Below are 23,059 nucleotides of genomic sequence, written 5' to 3' on the forward strand. Positions count from 1 at the left end.
GTAGTCTGTAGTGAGCCCTAGCGCCCGGGCTGTAGTCTGTAGTGAGCTCTAGTGCCTGGGCTGCAGTCTGTAGTGAGCCCCAGCGCCCGAGCTGCAGTCTGCAGTGAGCTCTAGTACCCGGGCTGCAGTCTGCAGTGAGCTCTAGTGCCTGGGCTGCAGTCTGTAGTGAGCCCCAGCACCCAGGCTGTAGTCTGTAGTGAGCCCTAGCGCCCGGGCTGTAGTCTGTAGTGAGCTCTAGTGCCTGGGCTGCAGTCTGTAGTGAGCCCCAGCGCCCGAGCTGCAGTCTGCAGTGAGCTCTAGTACCCGGGCTGCAGTCTGCAGTGAGCTCTAGTGCCTGGGCTGCAGTCTGTAGTAAGCCCCAGCACCCGGGCTGTAGTCTGTAGTGAGCCCTAGCGCCCGGGCTGTAGTCTGTAGTGAGCTCTAGTGCCTGGGCTGCAGTCTGTAGTGAGCCCCAGCGCCCGAGCTGCAGTCTGTAGTGAGCTCTAGTGCCTGGGCTGCAGTCCGCTCCGCAGGGCTCACCGCGATGTTTTCTTCGCGTTTGCACCGTGATGTTTTCTTCGCGTCTGTAGCTCAGTGTCTTTAACACAGCAACTGCTTGTTGAATGCAGTGGGATGTTTGCTGCCCATCACAGGGATGTTTAGGCTGTTGAAGTTTGTCCTTCAATTACTGAAGGAAGAAAGGAATTCAAAATGAGAACCCAGCATCCTTTCATAAACTCGTTGAACAATTAACTGTATTTTGCCTGAAGATCAGGCAGCTGGGCTTCAGCTCTCCTATTTGTCTGTCCTTAGAAACCCACACCCCTGCCCCCTCCTGCCTGCTTGCCTTCTAGTGTGGAAAATTTGAAACAGGCAGGAAAGTATATCTAATATACAAGGATGAAGTAGCTGAAGGAATCTGGGTGAGGAGAAGTCAGGGCGGCAGAAGAGCGCAGCAGGGTCAGGTGAGGACAGAGCCCGTGCACACAGTTCTGTGGTCGCGCCTAGCTATGGGAGAGGCCCCTCGTGGCTCTGAGCTGCTCAGCAGACACAGGGCCCCTGGGACATAGGATTAAGGCCAGTGGGTTTTCCGAAGAGGCCCAGCTTTTTCTGACACTGAGGCCTGAGAGAAATTTCTTCTTTAGACCCTCACTAGGAATACCTCCTTCACCCCTCCCTACAGTGGATAACGATGCGCGTTTCTTCCCGCCGTGTCTTCTAACTGCTCGCGGTGCAAGTTCAGAGGGTGAACAGTCTTGTGAGTGAATACTGAAGGAGTGCTGAGCAGACAGGGAGCACTCCCCTGGGACTTTTGGATCCAGTGATAGAATTTAGAAGACTTAGAGGTGGGAATGGACTATGTACCTCTCAGATTATCCTTCAGAATAACAATAGCTCAGAATTTGGAGATGAGGCAGCAGGTGTGCCCACGGTGCCGTGTCGGCCATTGGGTGTTACAGTGAGAAGCAGCCCCGCGTCTTCGACAGTTGTCTTGGGAAGGATGAGCTCACCCAGTCTGGGGTGACAGTCAGGGAACCTGGCCCTGTGGCCCCTCTCCTACACTGCGGTGGACCAAGGGACAGCTCTCAGACACCCCAGGCTTCCTTGGGGCACTGTTTGGGATCGCCTGACATATGGGCTGTTAGGAGACCAAGGCTGCAGCGTTCCCTGCCAGAGAGCGAGGCTGGAGGAATCTTAGCCTGGAAAAGTTTTAAAGGAGGTGTCTGTGATGGGCTTTAAAAAAGTAAATGAAAAACAATAGCAAAAGAACAAAAAAACAAACCCCAAAACCTCAGCAAAAGCGCCCTTAGAAATGTCTAATTCCAAGCACTGACCCATCCTTGTTCTTCCCCAGTCCTCACTTAATTCTTAATTGGATATAAGTCAGGGTCTGTCTCTCCAGAATATCATCGGCCAGCGTGGCCAATCATGAGAGAGCAGGACCAGGGGTCAGTTGAGGCTTATTCTAAGATGAGATGATCAAAATACCAACATGCTTTTAAGTTATGATTCTTGATATTATGGTAACTAGGTATGCAGTGTGTCTGAAAGAGTCACCAGGCCACAAGACCCATCTGAAGGAAGCCAGGGATCAGAATATAACCCTGTTTACGTGATTTCCAGCTGCCACCCCCCGTAGCTGCAGCTGTGGTTGATGGTCCCTAGACTCTGACAGGAGCCAGGCGCTCTCAGGTTGGTCATGAGAGATTTCTCCACAGGGTGACAGAGGACAACAGTGATTATTCATGATGCTGATCTTGGGGCAGGATGTTGGCTTGAAAACTAGACTTAAAATGGGTCAAGAAGGCAGGTGCCCAGTGACCTCATGGTCTCCCTGTGGCGAGGGGCGTCAGGGGGTTGCCTCTCGAGAAATGGACGTGACAGCGGTTTCCTTGATTGGCCACGCCGACAGAGTTTTGAGAAAGCAAGCAAGTGCATAGCAGTGAAACCCCCAGATGAGGACAGACTGCAGAGTTCTCAGGGCAGAAAACCATTGCCAGGTATTTTATTCAGTGTGTTCATGATCAGATAGTCTCCATAAGGCATGGGTACCCTTTAGGGGGTCTGCTATGCTCAGGGCTGTTCCCTGTGAGTAGAAGTGTGGGGCAGACACCAAGGAACGGGGCGGGGTGGGGGTTCCGGAGGATCGCTTCACTGCTGCAGAGAGCCCTGAAGGGTGGCCTCAGAACCACCCTGGTTCCCAGCCCTGAAGGCCAAGCCCAGATCCTCCCTTAACAATATATTAGCCTTGACCTTCTTGAAGCTGATAACAAAATATTGTGGCACAGTTTTGTGAGGCTCTGTCCCTGGCCAAGCCACTGTAGAAGGTTTAGCCCAGGGGTGTCCAACCTTTTGGTGTCCCTGGGCCACAAACTCTTGGGCCACACATAAAATACACTAACACTAATGACAGTTGACAAGCTAATAAAAAGGTCCTGTGCATAATGTTTTTGGTATTCACCACTGTGGATAAGCAAAACAGTTGTTGCATTGAAAGGGTTGGACATGGCTTCTTTAGCCCCTGACAGTCTTTCACCTTAGCAACTGGAGCAGCTACAGCATGTTACATGATTTATCTAACATCTGCTGCTGGCAGGTAATCAGAGGTGAAATTTCTCTATACAGACACTTGGTAGAATTGGAGCAGATCCCAGGTGGAAGACGAGGTCACTGGTGGCTTCTCCAGGTGAAAGGCCAGATCCCTGGTGGCTTCTCCAGGTGGAAGACCAGGTCACTGGTGGCACTCCCAGGTGGAAGGCCAGATCACTGGTCACTTCTCCAGGTGGAAGGCCAGCTTCTTCAGGTGGAAGGCCAGATCACTGGTCGCTTCTCCAGGTGGAAGGCCAGCTTCTCCAGGTAGAAGGCCAGATCACTGGTGGCTTCTCCAGGTAGAAGTTCAGATCACTGGTGGCTTCTCCAGGTAGAAGTTCAGATCACTGGTGGCTTCTCCAGGTAGAAGTTCAGATCACTGGTGGCTTCTCCAGGTAGAAGGTCAGATCACTGGTCACTTCTCCAGGTAGAAGGCCAGATCTCTGGTCACTTCTCCAGGTGGAAGGCCAGCTTCTCCAGGTGGAAGGCCAGATCACTGGTGGCTTCTCCAGGTAGAAGTTCAGATCACTGGTGGCTTCTCCAGATAGAAGTTCAGATCACTGGTGGCTTCTCCAGGTAGAAGGCCAGATCACTGGTCACTTCTCCAGGTGGAAGGCCAGCTTCTCCAGGTGGAAGGCCAGATCACTGGTGGCTTCTCCAGGTAGAAGTTCAGATCACCGGTGGCTTCTCCAGGTAGAAGGCCAGATCACTGGTGGCTTCTCCAGGTAGAAGTTCAGATCACTGGTGGCTTCTCCAGGTAGAAGGCCAGATCACTGGTGGCTTCTCCAGGTAGAAGGCCAGATCACTGGTGGCTTCTTCAGGTAGAAGGCCAGATCACTGGTCGCTTCTCCAGGTAGAAGGCCAGATCACTGTGGCTTCCCCAAATGGAAGGCCGGATCACTGGTGGCTTCCCGTGGTTTCTGCCCCGTTTCATTCTTCCTGCTCTGACTTCACCATCTCTAATCCTGAGTCCACGTGGGTGCTATCACAGCAGTTCTAGGAGCTGGCATGAGAGAAAAATGATCCCTTTGTAGTCAGTCCTGGCTGTCTTTCCCCAGAACAGCAGTAAGCAGGAACGGACTACTCTCATATCATATAACTTAGAACCTGGGTTGCTAGGGACAGAAAAGTGCATTTTTTTTCTGTGCTGATTCCCTGTGACTTCTGCTTACCTGTAAACTTGTTGAGGGACTCACTGTTCACACACTCAGAGCTGACTGGGAGGAGTGCCTGAAAGCAGAGAGCTCTGTAGTTGCTCAGGAACTCGGGAATAGCTAACATATTTAGAGGGTCTTAAAGGAAATAGGGCTTTTTGACTCCTTGAAGGATTAATTTCCTTATGTAGTTTTCACATAAGGTGTTTTCTCTAAGAAAGTTCAATCAGGAGATACACTAGTCCCCCTTGTCAGTGAGGATATGATTCAAGACCCCCAGTGGGTGCCTGAAACTGCAAATAGTACCGAATCCTATATATACTGTGTTTTTTCTTGTACATACATACCTATGATAAAGTTTAATTTAGAAATTAGGCACAGTAAGAGACTTCTGAACAGCAGTAACTACTAAAGTAGAATAATTATTGTAACAATATACTGTAGGAAAAGTTATATAAATGTGGTCTCTCTCTGTCTGTCTGAAAATACCTTTCTGTACCGTACTCACCCTTCCTCATCTTGTGAGGGTGTGAGATGATGCAGTGCCCCATGGTGAGAGGGCGAGAGGTGAGTGACGTAGGTGAGGCCACTGTGGCCTCTGACATACATCAGAAGAGGACCGGCTGCTCGGGTGACCTGGGCCATCAAACCATGAGGATGTCAGTGGCTGCAGGTCAGGAGCTGACGGTGTGGATGACTGACAGGTGGGCAGGGTCGACAACGCGGAGATGCTGGACAGAGGGCTGGTTCGGGTTCTGGGCAGGTGGAGCGGGACAGGCGAGTGCTTCCCCTTCCTCAGCCCCCCACCGAGCTTCTGGGGTGGCCACCGAGCGAGTCTTGGCCCTGGAGGGCAGTGCTGGCTGGGTGGCTCACCTGAGAATGTTCCTTCTGGTAACTTGGATGCTTTCTTCCCAAGATTGTCCTGAGAAGCTTCAAGCACCCATTAGAAGACTTTCCCCCAGTGATGGTTAAGGCGGAGCAGCGGGAGAGCTGGTGTTATTTTGGCTCAAGTCAGCTGGACAGTTTCTGTTGTTTGTTTTGGCTTCCTGGTCCATGTGAGGGGTTGGCAGGGGGAGCATGAGGGAGCAGGATCGCCTTGTTTTTGCTTTGCTGTAATTGAGGAAGGGATTAAGGAGCCATCTGTGGCACATTGTTGTCTCCATAAAAAAAATCTACACTTTTCCAATAGCATGAAGTTTGCTTTTGTTCGCATCTTTCATAGGGCCGATGTGTCATGCCCGCAAGCGATGGGACCTGTGGGAGTTCTGTTGTGGGTGGTTCCCGGAACTGTGGGCGGGCGGTTTTACCCAGGGCTCCCTCTGCTTTGTGTCTTGTAGAATGTCGTACTCTCAGGAGGCTCCACCATGTTCAGGGATTTCGGACGCCGACTGCAGAGGGATTTGAAGAGAGTGGTGGATGCTAGGCTGAGGCTCAGCGAGGAGCTCAGTGGCGGGAGGATCAAGGTAGGAGCCAGAGGCCTCCACGCAGTGCCTGGGGCTATTGCCCCAGGCCTGACCGGGGCCCTCCTGACACAGAGCCGAAGGAGCTTGTCTGGGCTGCGTAAAATAAAAACAAGTGTTCATCGCTTTCTGAGCTGCATTGTGACATGACCATGGAGGTTTGCTGCCTGAGTTCCTTCCAGGCTGGTAGTTCAGACTGATGGTCCTGGTGACACACCAACGGCAGCTTCACACTCTCCCTGGCCATGCCTGCCAGCAGTTTCCTTTTGTGTCGTAAGAGATCAGGCATGGGGTGTAATGACCAGTGTCCCAAGGAGATGGGACTAATTTATGGTGAGGATCTTTCATGTCCTTCGGAAATGTTCTCATTAAATGAAAATAACTAATATTAGCAGGGAGTTACAAGGCGTTCCTCCAAGATAGTAATTCTTAAGTAGCTGGTGATCATTGTGGGCTTCTAACCAAGAGTGGGCTTCGATAGGGGCAGTGGGCGCAAGGAAGAGATCCCACGAGTCCACTGTTGGAAGAGCACAGTTTCTTTTCTTTTTTTTCTTTTTTCTTGAGACAGAGTCTCTCTCTGTCACCCAGGCTGGAGTGCAGTGGCGAGATCTCGGCTCACGGCAAGCTCTGCCTCCCGGGTTCACACCATTCTCCTGCCTCAGCAGGAGAATGAGTAGCTGGGACTACAGGTGCCCACCACCAAGCCCGGCTAATTTTTTGTATTTTTAGTAGAGACGGGGTTTCACCGTGTTAGCCAGGATGGTCTCGATCTCCTGACCTTGTGATCCACCCGCCCCGGCCTCCCAAAGTGCTGGGATTACAGGTGCGAGCCACCACGCCCGGCCAGAAAAGCACAGTTTCTTTTATTATTTTGAGGATGGTTAATCTTATTTGGGGTGATCTCTACAGTGCCAGAACATCTGTTATGTTAGGTTTAAAAAAAAAGCAGTGGGGTTAATTGCTTGGATTTTGTGCTTTTGAACTTTAACGCTTTGAGCCTTGAGAGAGGGAGGTGCTGCTTGCCGGGTGCACTGTGTTCCTTTGAGCCCTGGGGGCTGGGATTCTGGTAGGTCTTAGGGGGATTTGGCAGCAGGGGCGGAGAGTCACTGAGCGCTGGGTGTGAGGTGGTGCTTGTTCCAGTAAGAGGAGGGCGGCCCTGGGTGCAGCCGTGGTCTCGTCAGCCGGGGGATGATTGGATCACAGATGTGTCTGTGGGTGTGGGGTAAGTGAGAGCTGCTTTCTCTTCCAGCCGAAGCCTGTGGAGGTCCAGGTGGTCACGCATCACATGCAGCGCTACGCCGTGTGGTTTGGAGGCTCCATGCTGGCCTCGACTGTAAGTCCCTCTCTTGAGGGCTCTGTGTCTCCATTCCTGTGCTCTCGGTTGAGTTTGGGTAAATACTGTCTACGAAGGTGAAATAGTGTGTGCCCTAATCGTGTGGCTCTAAACAGACAATTCTATAAGATATAAATTATATCTTTTTTGTTTTTTTGAGATGGAGTCTCACTCTGTCGCCCAGGCTGGAGTTTAATGGTGCGATCTCAGCTCACTGCAACCTCCGCCTCCCGGGTTTAAGCAATTCTCCAGCCTCAGCCTCCTGAGTAGCTGGGACTACAGGCGTTCACCACCATGCCCGGCTCATTTTTTTTTTGTTGTATTTTTAGTAAAGATGGGGTTTTGCTGTGTTGGCCAGGCTGGTCTCAAACTCCTGACCTCAGGTGATCCACCCCCCTGCCTTGGCCTCGCAAAGTGCTGCGATTACAGGTGTAAGCCTCTGTGCCCGGCCTGATATAAACTATATCTTAATAATCACACAACACATTTATCACGTGTCCTTGCTAATTAGGGGTTACAGAAAACATGGTAAGTGGAATCCAAAAATAATCTAAAAAAGTCCTGCATTAATCATTAATTCCAGTGACTTTTCCGAATAATTATTACTTTTTCCCTTCAAATTTGTGAATAGCTCACACATTGTTAGTGGGGGACCGGCATTTGGTTGGTCCTAAGAAGATACAGGCTGATGAAATTTCTAAAAAGTGAAATAACTCCCCATTTAGTAGTTTAGTACATCAGAGAGGTACAATCTTGCAGCAGCGGTCCCGGGAGGGAGGGTGGAGGCCGGGATGAGGAGAGTGTCTTGCCTGCTTGGTAGCTGGTTCCCTTGACTTTCTTCTGAAATGAGTGTCTTTCTGTCTGCCTGTTGCCTCTCGTAGCCCGAGTTCTTTCAGGTCTGCCACACCAAGAAGGACTATGAAGAGTACGGGCCCAGCATCTGCCGCCACAACCCCGTCTTTGGAGTCATGTCCTAGTGTCTGCCTGAACGCGTCGTTCGATGGTGTCACGTTGGGGAACAAGTGTCCTTCAGAACCCAGAGAAGGCCGCCGTTCTGTAAATAGCGACGTCGGTGTTGCTGCCCAGCAGCGTGCTTGCATTGCCGGTGCATGAGGCGCGGCGCGGGCCCTTCAGTAAAAGCCATTTATCCGTGTGCCGAGCGCTGTCTGCCAGCCTCCTCCTTCTTCCGCCCTCCTCACCCTCGCTCTCCCTCCTCCTCCTCCTCCGAGCTGCTAGCTGACAAATACAATTCTGAAGGAATCCAAATGTGACTTCGAAAATTGTTAGAGAAGACAACATTAGAAAATGGCGCAAATCGTTAGGTCCCAGGAGAGAATGTGGGGGCGCAAACCCTTTTCCTCCCAGCCTCCCAGCCTATTTTTGTAAATAAAATGTTTAAACTTGAAATACAAATCGATGTTTATATTTCCTATCATTTTGTATTTTATGGTATTTGGTACAACTGGCTGATACTAAGCACGAATAGATATTGATGTCATGGAGTGCTGTAATCCAAAGTTTTTAATTGTGAGGCATGTTCTGGTATGTTTATAGGCAAACAAATAAAACAGCAAACTTTTTTGCCACATGTTTGCTAGAAAATGATTATACTTTATTGGAGTGACATGAAGTTTGAACACTAAACAGTAATGTATGAGAATTACTACAGATACATGTATCTTTTAGTTTTTTTTGTTTGAACTTTCTGGAGCTGTTTTATAGAAGATGATGGTTTGTTGTCGGTGAGTGTTGGATGAAATACTTCCTTGCACCATTGTAATAAAAGCTGTTAGAATATTTATAAATATCTTTCTGCTGTAGTGTGGTGGTCTGTTGGTTTTCTCCCTGTCGCTGTGCTTCCTTTAAAGAATATTGACATTGTTTTACATCATTGGAGGATTTGATTAATACCCAGCTTGTGGGAGGAAATGTCTTTTCGCGAATGGTGTGGGCTGCCTGCCCCGCAGTGACCACTCCATCGCTGGGGGTATCGTGAGTCTGGATAACCCGTCAGAGATGGTTTTTGAATCTGGGGTATAGTGGGAAGGAGTGCCTAATGATTTCTGATGTTCCTTCCTAGAAGTTCAGGATTCATGACTGTAAGCTTTCAGTAACTACTCTGATGTTTGCTGAATGGACTGCTAGCTTGAAAGGTAATTTGCTCAATTAATAGATTTAGGTTGATTTCACTCTTCATATTATTCTTATAATTATGTTACTTTAAAAATTGTTATTTATGGTATTTCTTCTAAGTTGTGAAGTATGTTTTTTTTTGTTCTGTTTTAAAATTTTTTCCTTAGTTTCACTCTCAAAGGAGGTGAATGAAATATGTTTTGTTCTCAGAAAATTTGCCTTCACAAAGAAACGTAGCCAGGTGCAGTGGTGTGCGCCTGAAGTCCCAGCTCCTCAGAAGGCTGAGGCAGGAGGATCACTTGAGTCCAGGAGGTCAAGGCTGCAGTAAGCTAGGATTGAGCCACTGTATTCCAGCCTGGGTGACAGAGTGAGACTCCATGTCTTAAATAAAACAAAAACAAGAAAAAAAAAGTTATGTTATTATTTGAGTTTAGAAATAAGTTTAATATTGAACTCAGTATGGTGAAATCTGAGTTTACCAACCTCAGTTGACCAAATCTCTGATACTGTCACTGTGCTAGGCCCTCAGTCTCCCCAGTCAAGAGTCTGGTACCACCTGGTTCTCCCCTCATCCGTAGTGTTTCTCTGCATTCCCTTGGGGGATTTGCTGCTTCTCGGGATTGCTGTACCATTGGCTTCTCATGATCTTCCAGCCATTTTATTGCATCAAGTTCCCGGTTGGTCTGCCTGCCTTCAGTCACACCTTTGCACCCTGAACGTGGTAGCGAGAGCCGTTCCTTCTAACGCCATTTTCCTCTTAGTTCTATGCTATTCAGGGACCTACCTGATACTCCCATCTTCACCCTGCCCCGCCCAATTCAGCATGCTTTGCACATCTCACAGTGGGCACCGTCATTCCCACCTCTGCTCTGCATCTGTGCGTTGGCAGGTGCTTTGTTGCGCCTTCTCCAAACCCTGGGAATAACACCACTCTGTATGTCAGTGCTGTGGCAGCCTGGCTAAGCTAGAGCTGTATGAGCTGTCCTTCCACCACAGGATACCCAAAGCTTCCATGTGCCTTCTTTGGTACAAGATTAGCTTTGAGATTGTACTTCTGTTTGTCAACGTAAAGAACTGTGGGAGAATATATATATATATATTTTTTTTTTAATTTTTTTTTTTTTAAGATGGAGTTTTGCTCTTGTCCCCCAGGCTGGAGTGCAATGGCGTGATCTTGGCTCACCACAACCTCTGCCTCCCGGGTTCAAGCAATTCTCCTGCCTCAGTCTCCTAAGTAGCTGGGATTACAGGCGTGCACCACCATGCCCGGCTAATTTTGTATTTTTAGTAGAGATGAAGTTTCTCCATGTTGGTCAGGCTGGTCTCAAACTCTCCACCTCGGGTGATCTGCCCGCCTTGGCCTACCAAAGTGCTGGGATTACAGGCGTGAGCCACCGTGCCAGGCCGAGAACATTTTGTTTTAAACCTACATTGACAGGACAGAATGATCCATTACAATGTGACAGGTATGATGCTGTGGTTCTCAACCCTGGGCAAGACCCATCCCAAACTAAGAGAATCAGAATAGGGGCCCCAGGGAAGGCATCCAATTTTTGCTTTTTGTTTTTAAACTCCTTAGGCAATGCCAGCGTAGCTGGATCTGAAAGGCTTATGAGCAGAAGGAAGGGTTTTTGACTCAAAAAGATCTGAATACCAATTCTGGCTGTTCCTTAAGCAAATGAGATCCTGTTTTCTGTTTGCTCATCTGTGGGAGAATTGTAATGGTCCTTTTCCTGTTAATAGAGGTGAGTTATCATTTTTTGTTTATTCAGTAAGCCTGGCAGATACTATAGATAGAAATGAACTGTGATGGTCATGTGCACCTGTCATTTTATAAGGAAGAAAAATGTTTACAGTTAGTAATTTTGATAAAATCTGCACATACCTTTTGTTCAGGTTGAATTAGTTAGATCATAATATAGAAATGAGTTAAGTATTCCTAGAGTTGATGGGTAAAATCGACCTCCTATGACAAAATTACAACTCCAGGTGAGCAGTTTTCTGTAAAAAACATTTCATCAAATACACTCGTTAAATTCTAAAATTATAAGTCTACAGTCTTTAGGACTATTAAACCTTTTAATAGTGCAGGAGCCAGGTGTGGTGGCGAGTACCTGTAGTCTCAGCTACTGGGTAGGTGGAGGTGGTAGAATCCATTGAGCCCGGGAGCTCAAGGCTGCAGGAGCCAGGGTCATGCCACACACTCCAGCCTGGGCAACAGAGTGAGACCTTCTTAAAAAGTGCAGGAAGTTGCTTTGCCCTATTCAACAGATTTAGACATAAACTCAGCTTTACGATGGTGAGAATATGATACGAACGGCCTTAACTTAAAAAAAAAATCTGGCAACTAGTATGTGAATATTTAACAAACATTATCTTTCTAAGAAGATATGACCGCTGGCTCAGAGTTGCTCTTTCCAACACACCTGAGGAAACAGCCTCTCACTTCTTTGGGGATATTCATCAGCTGTTCCTGAGGGTTTAGCTTCTGTTTCATGAACTTTTAAGCCAAGATTAGACTAAGTAACATGAAGCTTATGAGTTTGTTTCTGCATATGGTGAGGGTTGGGGAAAAAATGAGAGAAAAGACTCCTGAAGTGGGGTCTGTAGAAGAGGAGCCAATCAGGGCTGCTGAGGATGGGGGAGGTGACCGCATCGCTTACAGAGGGAGGAAGGGTAAACGCAGAAGGCACCTGGTGCTTGCGTTGACCAACTGCAGGTGGGTGGGGGACTCTCTCCGATTGAGTTTCCATTTCCATGTAGCCTAAATTGAGGAGGGAAGAAGGCGAGGCTTTCTTAGGGGTTGGGGTTTGGGTTTTGCCAGGCAAATGTGATGATGGGTGGGGCAGGTGTCCTGGGGGCAGGCAGGTGTAGACGGGGTTTCTCTGCTGCTAACATGAGGGACCACGGACTCCAGGTAGGGTGGGAGCCGAGGGAGATGAGAGATTGGGAGGAATGGAGGCGTCTGAGGACTGGCGGCCCTGGGCTTCAAGGTTAGGAGGTTGTGGTCCTGAAGAACGATACTGATTAAGATTTCAGAGGTGGAGCACCTCTCAGTGATAACAGGGTCATCGAAGTGGTGATTGTGTAGAGTTTAAATTCACTGGAAATGGAAGAATGTAGGGAATTTTGAGAGAAGGGCATTGGATAGGTTGTCTGGTGGGTGCTGGCTCACGCAGGAGGCTGTGGGGGTGGAGATGAAAGTAAGACTGGTCCAGCTGCCTGAAGTCGTGCCTCAGTCTCGGGGGTGGCAAAGAGCTGAGCATTGACCGTGAGCTGGGCACTGCGCCGAGAGTCACCCCACGTTGGGAGTGATGCTGTGTAGCCTCCTTTCACCTGAACCGAACCCTATGAAGTTGGTATTGCTACTCCCATTTTCCAGACAGGAAAGCTGTGGCTGAGAGAAATTCAACAACATGCCAAAACCACACAGCCAGGACACCGAGAAGTCATATTGAATCTATTTTCTCCAGTCTTGTAGAAGTAGGTCATAGCAACTGGTGAGAGACCGGGTGGTAAAACCCAGTGATAGGAATCTGCAGCATGACTTCATCAGATAGTAGAGTAGAAAGAGTTTGGAAATGGCCATGGGGAGCTGGAAATACCCCTCGAATCCAGATCCCTTGGTATGTAACGTGTTCCAGGAAGCTACTGATGTGGGATGTTTAGATGTAAAATTATTTTCATTTTTGTTCACAGCGCTTTGTTAATACATGTCTTATCAGGTGCACTGGCTTTATGTTACAAGGCAAATACAAGACGGTTGTTAATCTGAGTGCTTAGAACCATAATTAGCCCCTAGTAAGTGTTCAATAAATTCTAGCCATTATTATTATTCTGTTACAAAGCAGTTGCTGTGTCTTAAGAGCTCTACTTATCAAAATTGTGTTTAAAAAAAGTTTCAGCATAGGAAAAGGGAATTTTAGATTCATGAACTGTATTGCCTTTAGGAATTCCATTAAGAAAGGGTTAGAAAAAAGATACTAGTATGTACTTGTAGAATGCAGACTCACGGGGCTTTTCTTACCACTGTAGCTGATATGATTGAATCACTTTTATCGTCCATCTAAGGAAAAGGAAGCCACTTGGAGCCCTGGGTTGCCTGCGTGGCAGCTGTCTCCCCACTAGGCTCCAGACCAAGTCATCCCGTCTGAGCCACATGAGGATGTCTCTGTTTTGGGCTGTGCATGTTCCATAGCCTTGCCACTTGGGGGCAGTATGGTGGAAGGTGCCCTGAGTGGCCCCCCTGGAGGTGTTTGTTCCCTTCCCTGGAGTGCTCTTGCCTGTCCGGGATGTTCACCCTCCTCTGCCGCTGCCCCTCTGTGTGTAGAAGACAGCCCCTCCTTTACCAGTGCACCAATGACACCTGTGTCCCTCGCTGGACTGACGTCCTGGAACATGGGGGCCGTATGGTGCTTATCTTGGGAACTCCCGAGGCCTTCCCAAGGCCCGGTAGGTGCCCCGTAGACACTTAACTAAGCTCCTATCCGACAAGAAGAAGGCATCACTGGTTTTCCCGGGCTGCGTGTGCTCTGGTGCTGAGACACATTGTGTGTCTGGATAACTGCAGGATGGTGAGCACCCAGGATGTAGCTATCGTTACCTTAAGAGTTTAATGGTATCATAAAATCTAACTCTTGGGCCTGGACTTCAGGAGGGTTTTGGGAACCTGAAGAGTAGAGGATCAAGCTTGTCTAAGGCTGCCGCCTGCCTGCGTCTGCTGTGCCGCCAGCCAGAGGCCGGTGGAGCAATCACCCTGCAGAATCCTCGAAGATGTGCCTGTGTTTTATGGCAGTCGTAGCTCATTCCACAGCTTTACTCATATGAATAATGAGCTCTCGTGTGACTGAAGTGCAGATTGTTCGGTGATTAATTCGTTCTTTATGATCCCTCCTTTCTATCTCATTTGTAGAAATTACAATTGTGCCAGACAGGCTTGTGGGGTTAATCAAGTGCAAAGCTTATTGAAAACCACAAGAGAGGCCCATTAAGAATATTTATCTGTTAAATAATTCTTTACTTAATTGAAGAATATTTCATAATGTTTCTTTTAAAAGTATCTGTCACCCTTGTTAAATAGAAATATAACTTGATTGGCAAAATAATTGCATGGGGTTCTAATTGGCAATTACTTCAATTTCACTTGGTCAGACAGAAATAAATCTTTTTAAAAAGAGGAAAAGAAACTATAGCTTGATCTTAGTATCACTGTGAAAGTTTTTTTTTTTAGTTTTAAAATATTAGCTCTTTTTACCCTATATTGGTTTCTTAAAAGTAAGCCGTGGCTCATTCTCTGCAGGTTGACTTCTCAGCTTTGATTTTTTCGTTTTTCGTTTTGACTGCTGTGGATTATTTTTTCTGTGTGCGTGTGTATGTGTGTATAATCATATATGTATATAGTTGTTAATGTCATATTGTTGCTAGGAATTTCAAGTTTTTAAATGTTTTAATCAGAAAGAACACAGCTTTAAATTATTAAAAAAAAATTATAAACCTAAGGGTTTATGATGTCAAGCAAAATTTGTTTGTTTATTGAGACGAGGTCTCGCTCGGTCGCCCAGGCTGGAGTGCGGTGGTGTGATCATGGCTCATTGTAGCCTCAATCTCCTGGGCCCAAGCGATTCTCCTGCCACAGACTTCGGAGTAGCTGGGACTACAGGCCCACACCACGACGCCCGGCTAATTTATTTTTTGTAGAGATGGGGTCTTGCTATGTTGCCCAGGTTGGCCTCAAACTCCTGGCCTCAAGTGATCCTCCCACCACAGTCTCCCAAAGTGTTGGGATTACAGGTGTGAGCCACTATGCCTGGCCTGCAAAATTTAAATGATAGGACATTGGCTGTATTTCTAATATTTAGGGGTCAGATGTACGTTGGCCTTGAGTCATCTTTTTTCTGCTTCTCATTTGTGACTGGCAATAGTGACCGTATGATGAGGTGTTTTTGACGTAGTGAGCTGTACGCCATTTTTATAATTGTATTGCAGGAACTTGGGGGCTTGAGCAGAGAGTGGGACACCCAGAATCTTGAGTGCAGACCCTGGCATTGCCATTGGCTGGTCCTCCGTTTTTGCTCACGTCAGTCATTCCGTCTCTGTCTCTTTCCTTCCCTTCACCCAGTGAGACGATGGTAACAAGCAGTAGTGGAGTTCATGGTCCCAGGATCCCACATTTCTGAGCCACTCAGAATGAGAATGTGGTAGAAGGATGAGCTCTGAGGGGCGACTGAAGAAGCTGATGTGAGGGGCTGGACGTGTGGATGTGGAACTGCGGCCATGGCACAGTTCCGGGGCCTTCCATGCACGGAAGGAAAAGCCGTCAGTTATCGAACGCTTACTCAGCTCTGGGTCGCCTGTTTACCAAGTGCCTGTCGGAGGACACAGTCCTGATGATGTGGAGCTTCCATCCCAGCAGAAGAGAGGGACGTGCGTGGGTCCCAGAGTCATGCTATATCATCACAAACCACAAAGGCCCGTGAGAGGAAGTACAGGGTGCCAGGAAACCCACAGCAGGCCCGGAATGGGGTATGAGCGACGGGTGTGAAGGAGGCGCCGAGGGGAGGTGGAGCTGAGAGCTGCAGGGGACTGGAGGCCGCCAGGCCACGAGGTGGAGGGACAGCAGTGCAGGAAGAGGCATATATTATTAGGTTGATGGAAAAGTCATTGCGGTTTTTGCAATTATATTTAATGGCAAAACCCGCAATTACTTTTGCACCAGCCTAACAGCTTGAAATGGCTGTTTCTGTAGGTCAGATATAGCAAAATGTTAGCAACGTCTAGTGAGTCACTAAGACAAATGCCTGGAGCAGAAGGAAGCCTGCCTGGCCTTTTAAGAAAGAAGGCCGAGTGTGCGGGATGTTCAAGAAAAGAGGTGAAGTTGTCCACATGGGGCTGGGCTATGCATTTTGGTCCTTATCCTAAGAACAAAGTCCTGGGACACATGAAAAGATTTTTTTTTTTTTGAGATGGAGTCTCGCTCTGTCGCCCAGGCTGGAGTGCAGTGGTGCAATCTCAGCTCACTGCAAGCTCTGCCTCCCAGGTTCATGCCATTCTCTTACCTCAGCCCCCCGACTAGCTGGGTCTACAGGCCACCACGCCCGGCTAATTTTTTGTATTTTTAGTAGAGACGGGGTTTCACTGTGTTAGCCAGGAAGGTCTTGATCTCCTGACCTCGTGATCCGCCCGCCCTGGCTTCCCAAAGTACTGGGATTACAGGCGTGAGCCACTGCGCCCGGCCATGAAAAGATTTTTAACGGAAGAGTGGGTGCCTGGATATGTGCTGCATAGACACACCTAGAAGGTTTGCCCGAGAGGTGGAGCTTTTCTCTAGAGTCATGGAGCAGACCTGGAGGAGGAGAGGTGAGGTAGGCTGCACAGGCTGTACGGGAATGCTGCTCTCGTGTGAGACAGTCTCGCTCTGTCACCCAGGCTGGTGCAGTGGCGTGACCTCGGTTCCCTGCAACCTCTGCCTCCCGGGTTCAAGAGATTCTTTTGCCTCAGCCTGCCGAGTAGCTGGAACTACAGGCACATGCCACCATGCCCGGCTAATTTTTTATTTTTTATTTTTAGTAGAGACAGGGTTTCACCATGTTGGTCAGGCTGGTCTCAAACTCCTGACCTCAAATGATCCACCTGCCTCGGCCTCCCACAGTGCTGGGATTACAGGCATGAGCCACTGTGCCCGGCCTGCTCTTGTGCTTTCTAACGGCAGCTCCAGAAAGATGGCCTCAGCAAACAGGTCGTATGGTTTGGTAGATACAGCATGGGAGCCATGGAGGAACTGTGTGTCTCCCTCTGGGCAGTTAATAAAGGATGTGAGAAGGGACTCCAGAATCAGAAGGGTGACATACTACAACCTTTAGCTGAAGGAAGGGAATGAGCTTTTTGAGGTTTAGTGTAACAAAATATGTAGCTAGTGGATGTGGCTCGATTTTAGTTTTAAAATGTAAAGTGCCAATAAGATCATTTCTCTTGCTAGATTTAGAAGTGGTTTGTCTTCTCTCCCACCCCCAACTCTGCTTTATTTCTTTTGTAGGAAAAAAGCTTCTGTGATTTGTCCAGAACAGGGGTATTTGAGAACTATTAAAGAAGAAGTTAGGATATAGCCCAGCGTAGAGAAAGAGCTAGACACATAGATACTAATTAGGAATATGCTGGCTGGAGAAGTAACTTTGTGGGCTATAAAGGTACAAATGACTGATATTTTTCACTGACATCTTTTATCTTAATTAGGTTGGTATACTGCATGGGCATTTCTGATTATGCAATCATTTTCTTGAGCTGAATTAGCATGTTTTACATATTTATTCATTAGGTCTTATGTCCATGATAAATTAAACTTTATGGGTAATGAAAACATTATTGCATGATATAATTACAGCTCTCCTGAATTAGAGTTTAAGAATGTGATTGCCACACTCTACGTAACTTAATGTCCCCTAATGGCAAAGATTAATAGCATTATAAACTTTCTGGTCATGTGCAGTTCAGGTCTGGGTTGATTTACAGTCAGGTGACTTTTAAAGAGCTGACAGCCCTTGTGCTGAGATTTTATGAACAGCATCATTTCCCGGGGGAGTGTCCTCTGTAATTTAGTGCTAATCAGTAAACCACTAGTAATCATTTGTGTACTAAGTTTATTGTGCCAGTACTCTGAGAAGTTGTATATTTGTGACAGAGTAAAGTAGGTGCTTGAGTTCCCTTGGAAGTGAAATAACAGTAATGTTGATAGGGCTTAGTAACCACACCCAGGGACAGATTTTCAGTTTTTTTTTCCTTTTCTTAAAAATAAAACAACTGATGCATTCACACAAAGAGGTATGCATCTTGAGTGTTTATATATAATTTAATTTAAACTCTACCATTACAGCAGATTGCTCTGGGAAGCCTTGGGCTATGAACACTGGAATTGCACCTGCTCCAACCTTACGCCCCGGTGATGTGCGTGGCCAGTTTGAATGGACCAGGAACTGGACTTGGTGTCCATTTTCACCAGTATTAGAGATGGGTTTGTGGGCATGACAGAATTACAGACTGCTAGACTGACAAGTTCACCTCTCCCCACCCTCCCCTTTTACCAGGAGGCGATGACTTGTGATGAGAAAGGGCTGATGGGATTAGAATCCAGTCTGTGTCCATAAGACACAGGAGTCAAACTGGTGACCTTGTGGAGGGGAACAACACCGATTACTCGGTCCTGGCCCGGGGAACCATGGCTTCCTATTGAGCAGCTGCTCCTGCCTTCCCTTGGTACAGCAGAGATGTGAAAATCTAGCTCCAAGTCAGATGTGTTTAGGAAACTTTGGGCTAACAAAGGCTGTGAGAGCTGTCGTTAATGTGCTGAGCCGCACTGTGTCCTGAGCAGGAGCCTGTGGGGACTTGGCACAGAGCCTTGGTGCTTCCCACTGCACCTCCAGACCAGACCTCAGAGTCGGGGCCACTGCACCTCCAGACCAGACCTTGGAGTCGGGGCCACTGCACCTCCAGACCAGATCGCAGAGTCGGGGCCACTGCACCTCCAGACCAGACCTCAGAGTCGGGGCCACCGCAGAGTCAGGGCCACTGCATCTCCAGACCAGATTGCAGAGTCAGGGAGCCATCGTATGGGGCTCGCCGTGAAGGGCTGCCTTCAGATGGGGCCTCTGTGGAGGGACTTGTGTAAGTGGACTGTGTTTAGTGAGAGAGAGAAGCTGGTTTCTAAAAAGGATTTTTTTTTTTACTTTGGAATATTTTACTGTGGACTGAGGAGAGATGATTATTGTGCTTTTGATGGTCGGTGATACATAAGGAGAATTGAAGTTACAGAGGGTATTTTGGTACTTAGCAGAAAGATTATAATTAACAAAATGGACTGTTTGGCGTTTCTTTTTGTTATTTTTCATTGCTTTTTTATGCTCATACTCATCATCTAAGATAATGGAGAAATTCAATCTATTACTCTCTTCAGAATGCACTTAAGCAGCCTCTTTTAGAAAAGGATATAATTTCCATCTACTGGAATTCCATTTCAAATATAAACAAGACACCCCGGAGGGAAAGGAGTTACAGATGCTGGTGATTCTGACAGCATTAACCAATGGGAGTTGGTAAGTGTGGCTGTGATCACTGCCACATCAGATTTTCCTTCCCTTCCCTTTTTCTTTTTCTTTTGTTTTTTTGAGACATGGCCTCTCTGTCATCCAGGCTGGAGTGCAATGGTGCAATCTCAGCTCACTGCAATCTCTGCCTCCCAAGTTCAAGCGTCTCCTGCTTCAGCCTCCCGAGTAGCTGAAATTACAGATGCCCACCACCACACGCGGCTATTTTGTATTTATAGTAGAGACAGGGTTTCACCATGTTGGCCAGGCTGGTCACGAACTCCTGACCTCAAGTGATCCACCTGCCTCGGCCTCCCAAAGTGCTGGGATTACAGGCATGAGCCACCGTGCCCGGCATCCCTTCCCTTTTTCTCCCTCCCCCCACTTCCTGTTTTCCTTCCCCTTCCGCTTCCTGTTTCCCTTCTCTCTTCGTGGTCTCCCTGTGCTGCCCAGGTTGCTCTCGAACTCAAGTGATTCTCCCGCCTCAGCCTCATAAGTAGCTGGTGCACACGGCTGTGCCCAGCTGAGGTGTCCACTGCTTAGGGAAAACAAACTCCTTCCGTGCATATGATAAAAGTAGATACATTGTGGTATCCGGACTCACCTCTTGTGAGTAGTGGGCATCGTGTTTGTGGACAGAGTTTCTCTGTGTCGTGGCCATTTCGATTCGGAACTCGGGTGACCGCTGCTGTTCCCAGCCTCCTGGGCTGCTGCTTTACTGCGGTGGGGACTCTGGTGGTCTTGCTGCCCCCCTGGCTATTTTGCTTCATGGCAGCACCTCTTCAGAGAAAGCAGAGGAAAATTAACAATGAAAACGGCTTTCCTTTTACTTCTGGGAAAAATAATCTGTCATAAAGAAGATAAAACATGGTTGTGTGGGAATAAATGAACGCCGGCCCCGTGAGCGCAGGCAGAGGCTGTTCCCTCCAAGCCCGCTCTGCAAGGGCCTGGGCGCCGTCCTGCCCGCGTGGCGGAGGCTCCTGGGGGCACGGGAGCAGGAGGCGTCATGGAGAAGAGGGAAGCTCCGGGGTGCCGAGGGGGTGCTGTAGGCACGCGGAGCTGGAGGCCGGCTCGCCACAGCCAGGCCCTTGTGTGATGGGTCAGGAGAGCACCGTTCTCTGATGGGTCCGAAATTGAAAGCGGTGGCTAAAAGGAGGGCAGCGGGAAGGCACGGATCAAGTCCTGAGCATTTGGGGCCGATTGCTGCAGAGGTCACAGTTTCTCCTCCTGGGCTGCAGACTGTGGGTCAGTATTACAGTCTACCGTTGTTTATATCATGTGGTTAATATCAAGCATGCGAGTCTCCCTGTTTCCTGGGAACTGACGGGTACCCTCAATGCTCCTGGTAGATTGTTTATATACAATCTACCATTGTCCATTTGTGTATTCAGTCTCGTTTTGAAAAGTGGAAGTTTGAATAAGGTGTGGCCGCTCCATTCTACATTTTTCTGTGACTCAAAATGCAAAAGTTGAAGGCCTCAATCCTGAATCTGTGCTGTGATACTGCTGTTACTTTACTGAGATAAAACCTTCAATGCCTTTCTACCATATCACACATTTTTCTTTAACAGAATTTAGGTTCCCGATGGTGGCCTTGTGGGTTTGTGAAAAAAGCCTCAAATTAAGGCAGAGGCCTGTGTTCTAATCCTGACTCTGCCCCTGACGTGCTCTCTGGTCTGGGTGAATCATTCCACTGCCTGTTAATTAAATTATTTGAGATGGAGTCTCACTCTGTTGCCCAGGCTGGAGTGCAGTGGTGCGATCTCGGCTCACTGCAACCTCTGACTCCCGGGTTCCAGCGATTCTCCTGCCTCAGCCTCCTGAGTAGCTGGGATTACAGGTGCAGCCATCACGCCTGGCTAATTTTTGTATTTTTAAGTAGAGTTGGGGTTTCACCATGTTGGCCAGGCTGGTCTTGAACTCCTGACCTCAAGTGATGCACCCGCCTCGGCCTCCCAAAGTGCTGGGATTGCAGCGCGAGCCACCGCGCCCGGCCTGATGCACCCGCCTCAGCCTCCCAAAGTGCTGGGATTGCAGCGTGAGCCACCGCGCCCAGCCTGATGCACCCGCCTCAGCCTCCCAAAGTGCTGGGATTGCAGCGTGAGCCACTGGCCTGGCCTGAGATGGCTTTTAAAGTGGGTATGAGGAGCTCCATGCCCATGACCCTCCTGGAAAATGTGATGATACCAAGAACATTTTGAATATAGTTGAGGAGACCCGTATCAGTGTCTTGGGGCGATTGTAACAAAGTATACAAACTAGGCGGCTTAAACAACAGAAATTAATTTTGTCACAGCCTGGAGGTGAGAAGTCTAAGGTCAAGATGTGGGCAGGGCTGGGCTCCCACTCAGGGCGCTGGGGGAGGCTCAGTCTCGGGCCCCTCCTGGCTTCCGGTGGTCCCCTGGCCTGTGGCAGCGTCGCCCGCTCTCTCTGCATGTGGCGTTCTCCCTGTGTGCCTGTCTGCTTCTGTGTCCAAGTTACTCTTGTTACAAGGACACAGTCATATGGGATCAGGGCCCACCCTACTCCAGTGTGACCTCATCTCAATGACTTTCCTCTGCAATGATCCTACTTCCAAATAAGGTCACATTCGGAGGTCCTGGGAGTTAGGACCTCAGCATATGAGTTCTGGGGGGATGCATTTCAACTCACAGCAAGACAAATCCACGTCGTTAATATCAAGCATGCGAGTCTCCCTGTTTCCTGGGAACTGATGGGTACCCTCAGTGCTCCTGAGGTTGACTCGAGTGTTGACCGGCCAATTCTGGGCAAGTGACCCAATCGCTGTAACTCTAACTCTCCGTCCTTACTCTAAGGAGAGTAGGGATGTGCACTTCTTGTGGTTGGAGGGATTAGCAGGGGAGACACATGGAAACGGCTTGGCGCAGTTCCCAGAGCCTGATGGCCTTTTTGTTATTAGCACCTCGGAACGTGACCAGAACCGTGGTCTGCAGGGCTGCATGCAGAGTGGGGGCAGAGGAACACAGGCATTTCTTGTCCTAAGGGATTTGGGCGTCTTGCTTCTGGGGAGCACTTCCTTTTCCACCCATCCCCAGGGTGGGTCCAGCCCACTCCTCTCAGCCCCTCAGCACCTTGCAGGTATGGAAGGGTCGGCACAGGCCATGCTCCTCCCCAGATCTGCCCAGCCCTGCTGAGGGCCAGCAGCATGCCCTGGCACTCGTCTGTGCCTTCTGGTGCACGGACTCGCAGTGGTGCCCATCCTGCCCCGTCCACCCCCTCGTGGTGCTCCCCCTCGCTGGCAGGGCCTTGTTCTGAGGTCTCCTCTGTGCAATCAGCACCATGCACCCCACAGCAAGGCCTCCCAGCAGCTTCTTGTTGACGGGTCTCAGGGTGGGCACTTCATCTGCAGGCCTGGTGCAAAAGGAACATGCGGGGCCTCTTGCTATAAATGATTCAGAATTTCAAGATGGCAGAGCAGGTGTTCAGCATGGGTGTCGGGTCTGCGTGTGACTCCGTCGGTTGGACGCCCGTGAAGCCCTGGCTGGTGCCAGATAAGCCACAGTCTCCCGGAAGCACATATTGTTCAAAAAGCGATGCCATCCTGGGGTGCAGAGGAGCACACAGGCCAGAGGACCCGGCCTGGCGCCGCCCACCCCGACCTGTCACCACCTATGAAATTGGATCCCTCCCGAGAGCGAGGACCTGTGCCAAGCCCCTCAGCACCTCTGGGGCGTTCTGACTGATGCCTGTTACTGACAGCACCATGTTCCTCTGGGAGAAGTGGTTGAGACGAAGGGCTTGGGATAAATAAGTCACAGCATGCTGGGCCATGGTAGTTCCTGAGTCTCCCTGTAAAGCAGAGGACAGACGCAATGA

General features: G+C 48.8%; 1 protein-coding gene across 8 annotated transcripts in view; it reads left to right on the forward strand.

Annotated features, from left to right (window-relative positions):
* ACTR3B (actin related protein 3B) overlaps window positions 1-23,059 on the forward strand; it is a 991,923-nt gene that overhangs the window by 86,829 nt on the left and 882,035 nt on the right. For 5 of the 8 annotated variants that reach the window (XM_001144350.7, XM_063815852.1, XM_054655394.2 and 2 more), the window contains 3 exons: window positions 5,561-5,686; window positions 6,933-7,016; window positions 7,898-8,825. The exons of 1 other annotated variant lie outside the window; for it this stretch is intronic. In XM_001144350.7, the coding sequence (XP_001144350.3) occupies window positions 5,561-5,686; window positions 6,933-7,016; window positions 7,898-7,993 (306 nt within the window). In that variant the 3' untranslated portion in view covers window positions 7,994-8,825. Of the gene's footprint in view, window positions 1-5,560; window positions 5,687-6,932; window positions 7,017-7,897; window positions 8,826-23,059 lie in introns of those variants that run through there. 2 more of the 8 variants (XM_054655390.2, XM_063815854.1) reach the window with 1 other exon arrangement.

Source organism: Pan troglodytes, chromosome 6, assembly GCF_028858775.2.
Source record: "Pan troglodytes isolate AG18354 chromosome 6, NHGRI_mPanTro3-v2.0_pri, whole genome shotgun sequence".
In the NCBI taxonomy this organism is placed as follows: Eukaryota; Metazoa; Chordata; class Mammalia; order Primates; family Hominidae; genus Pan; species Pan troglodytes.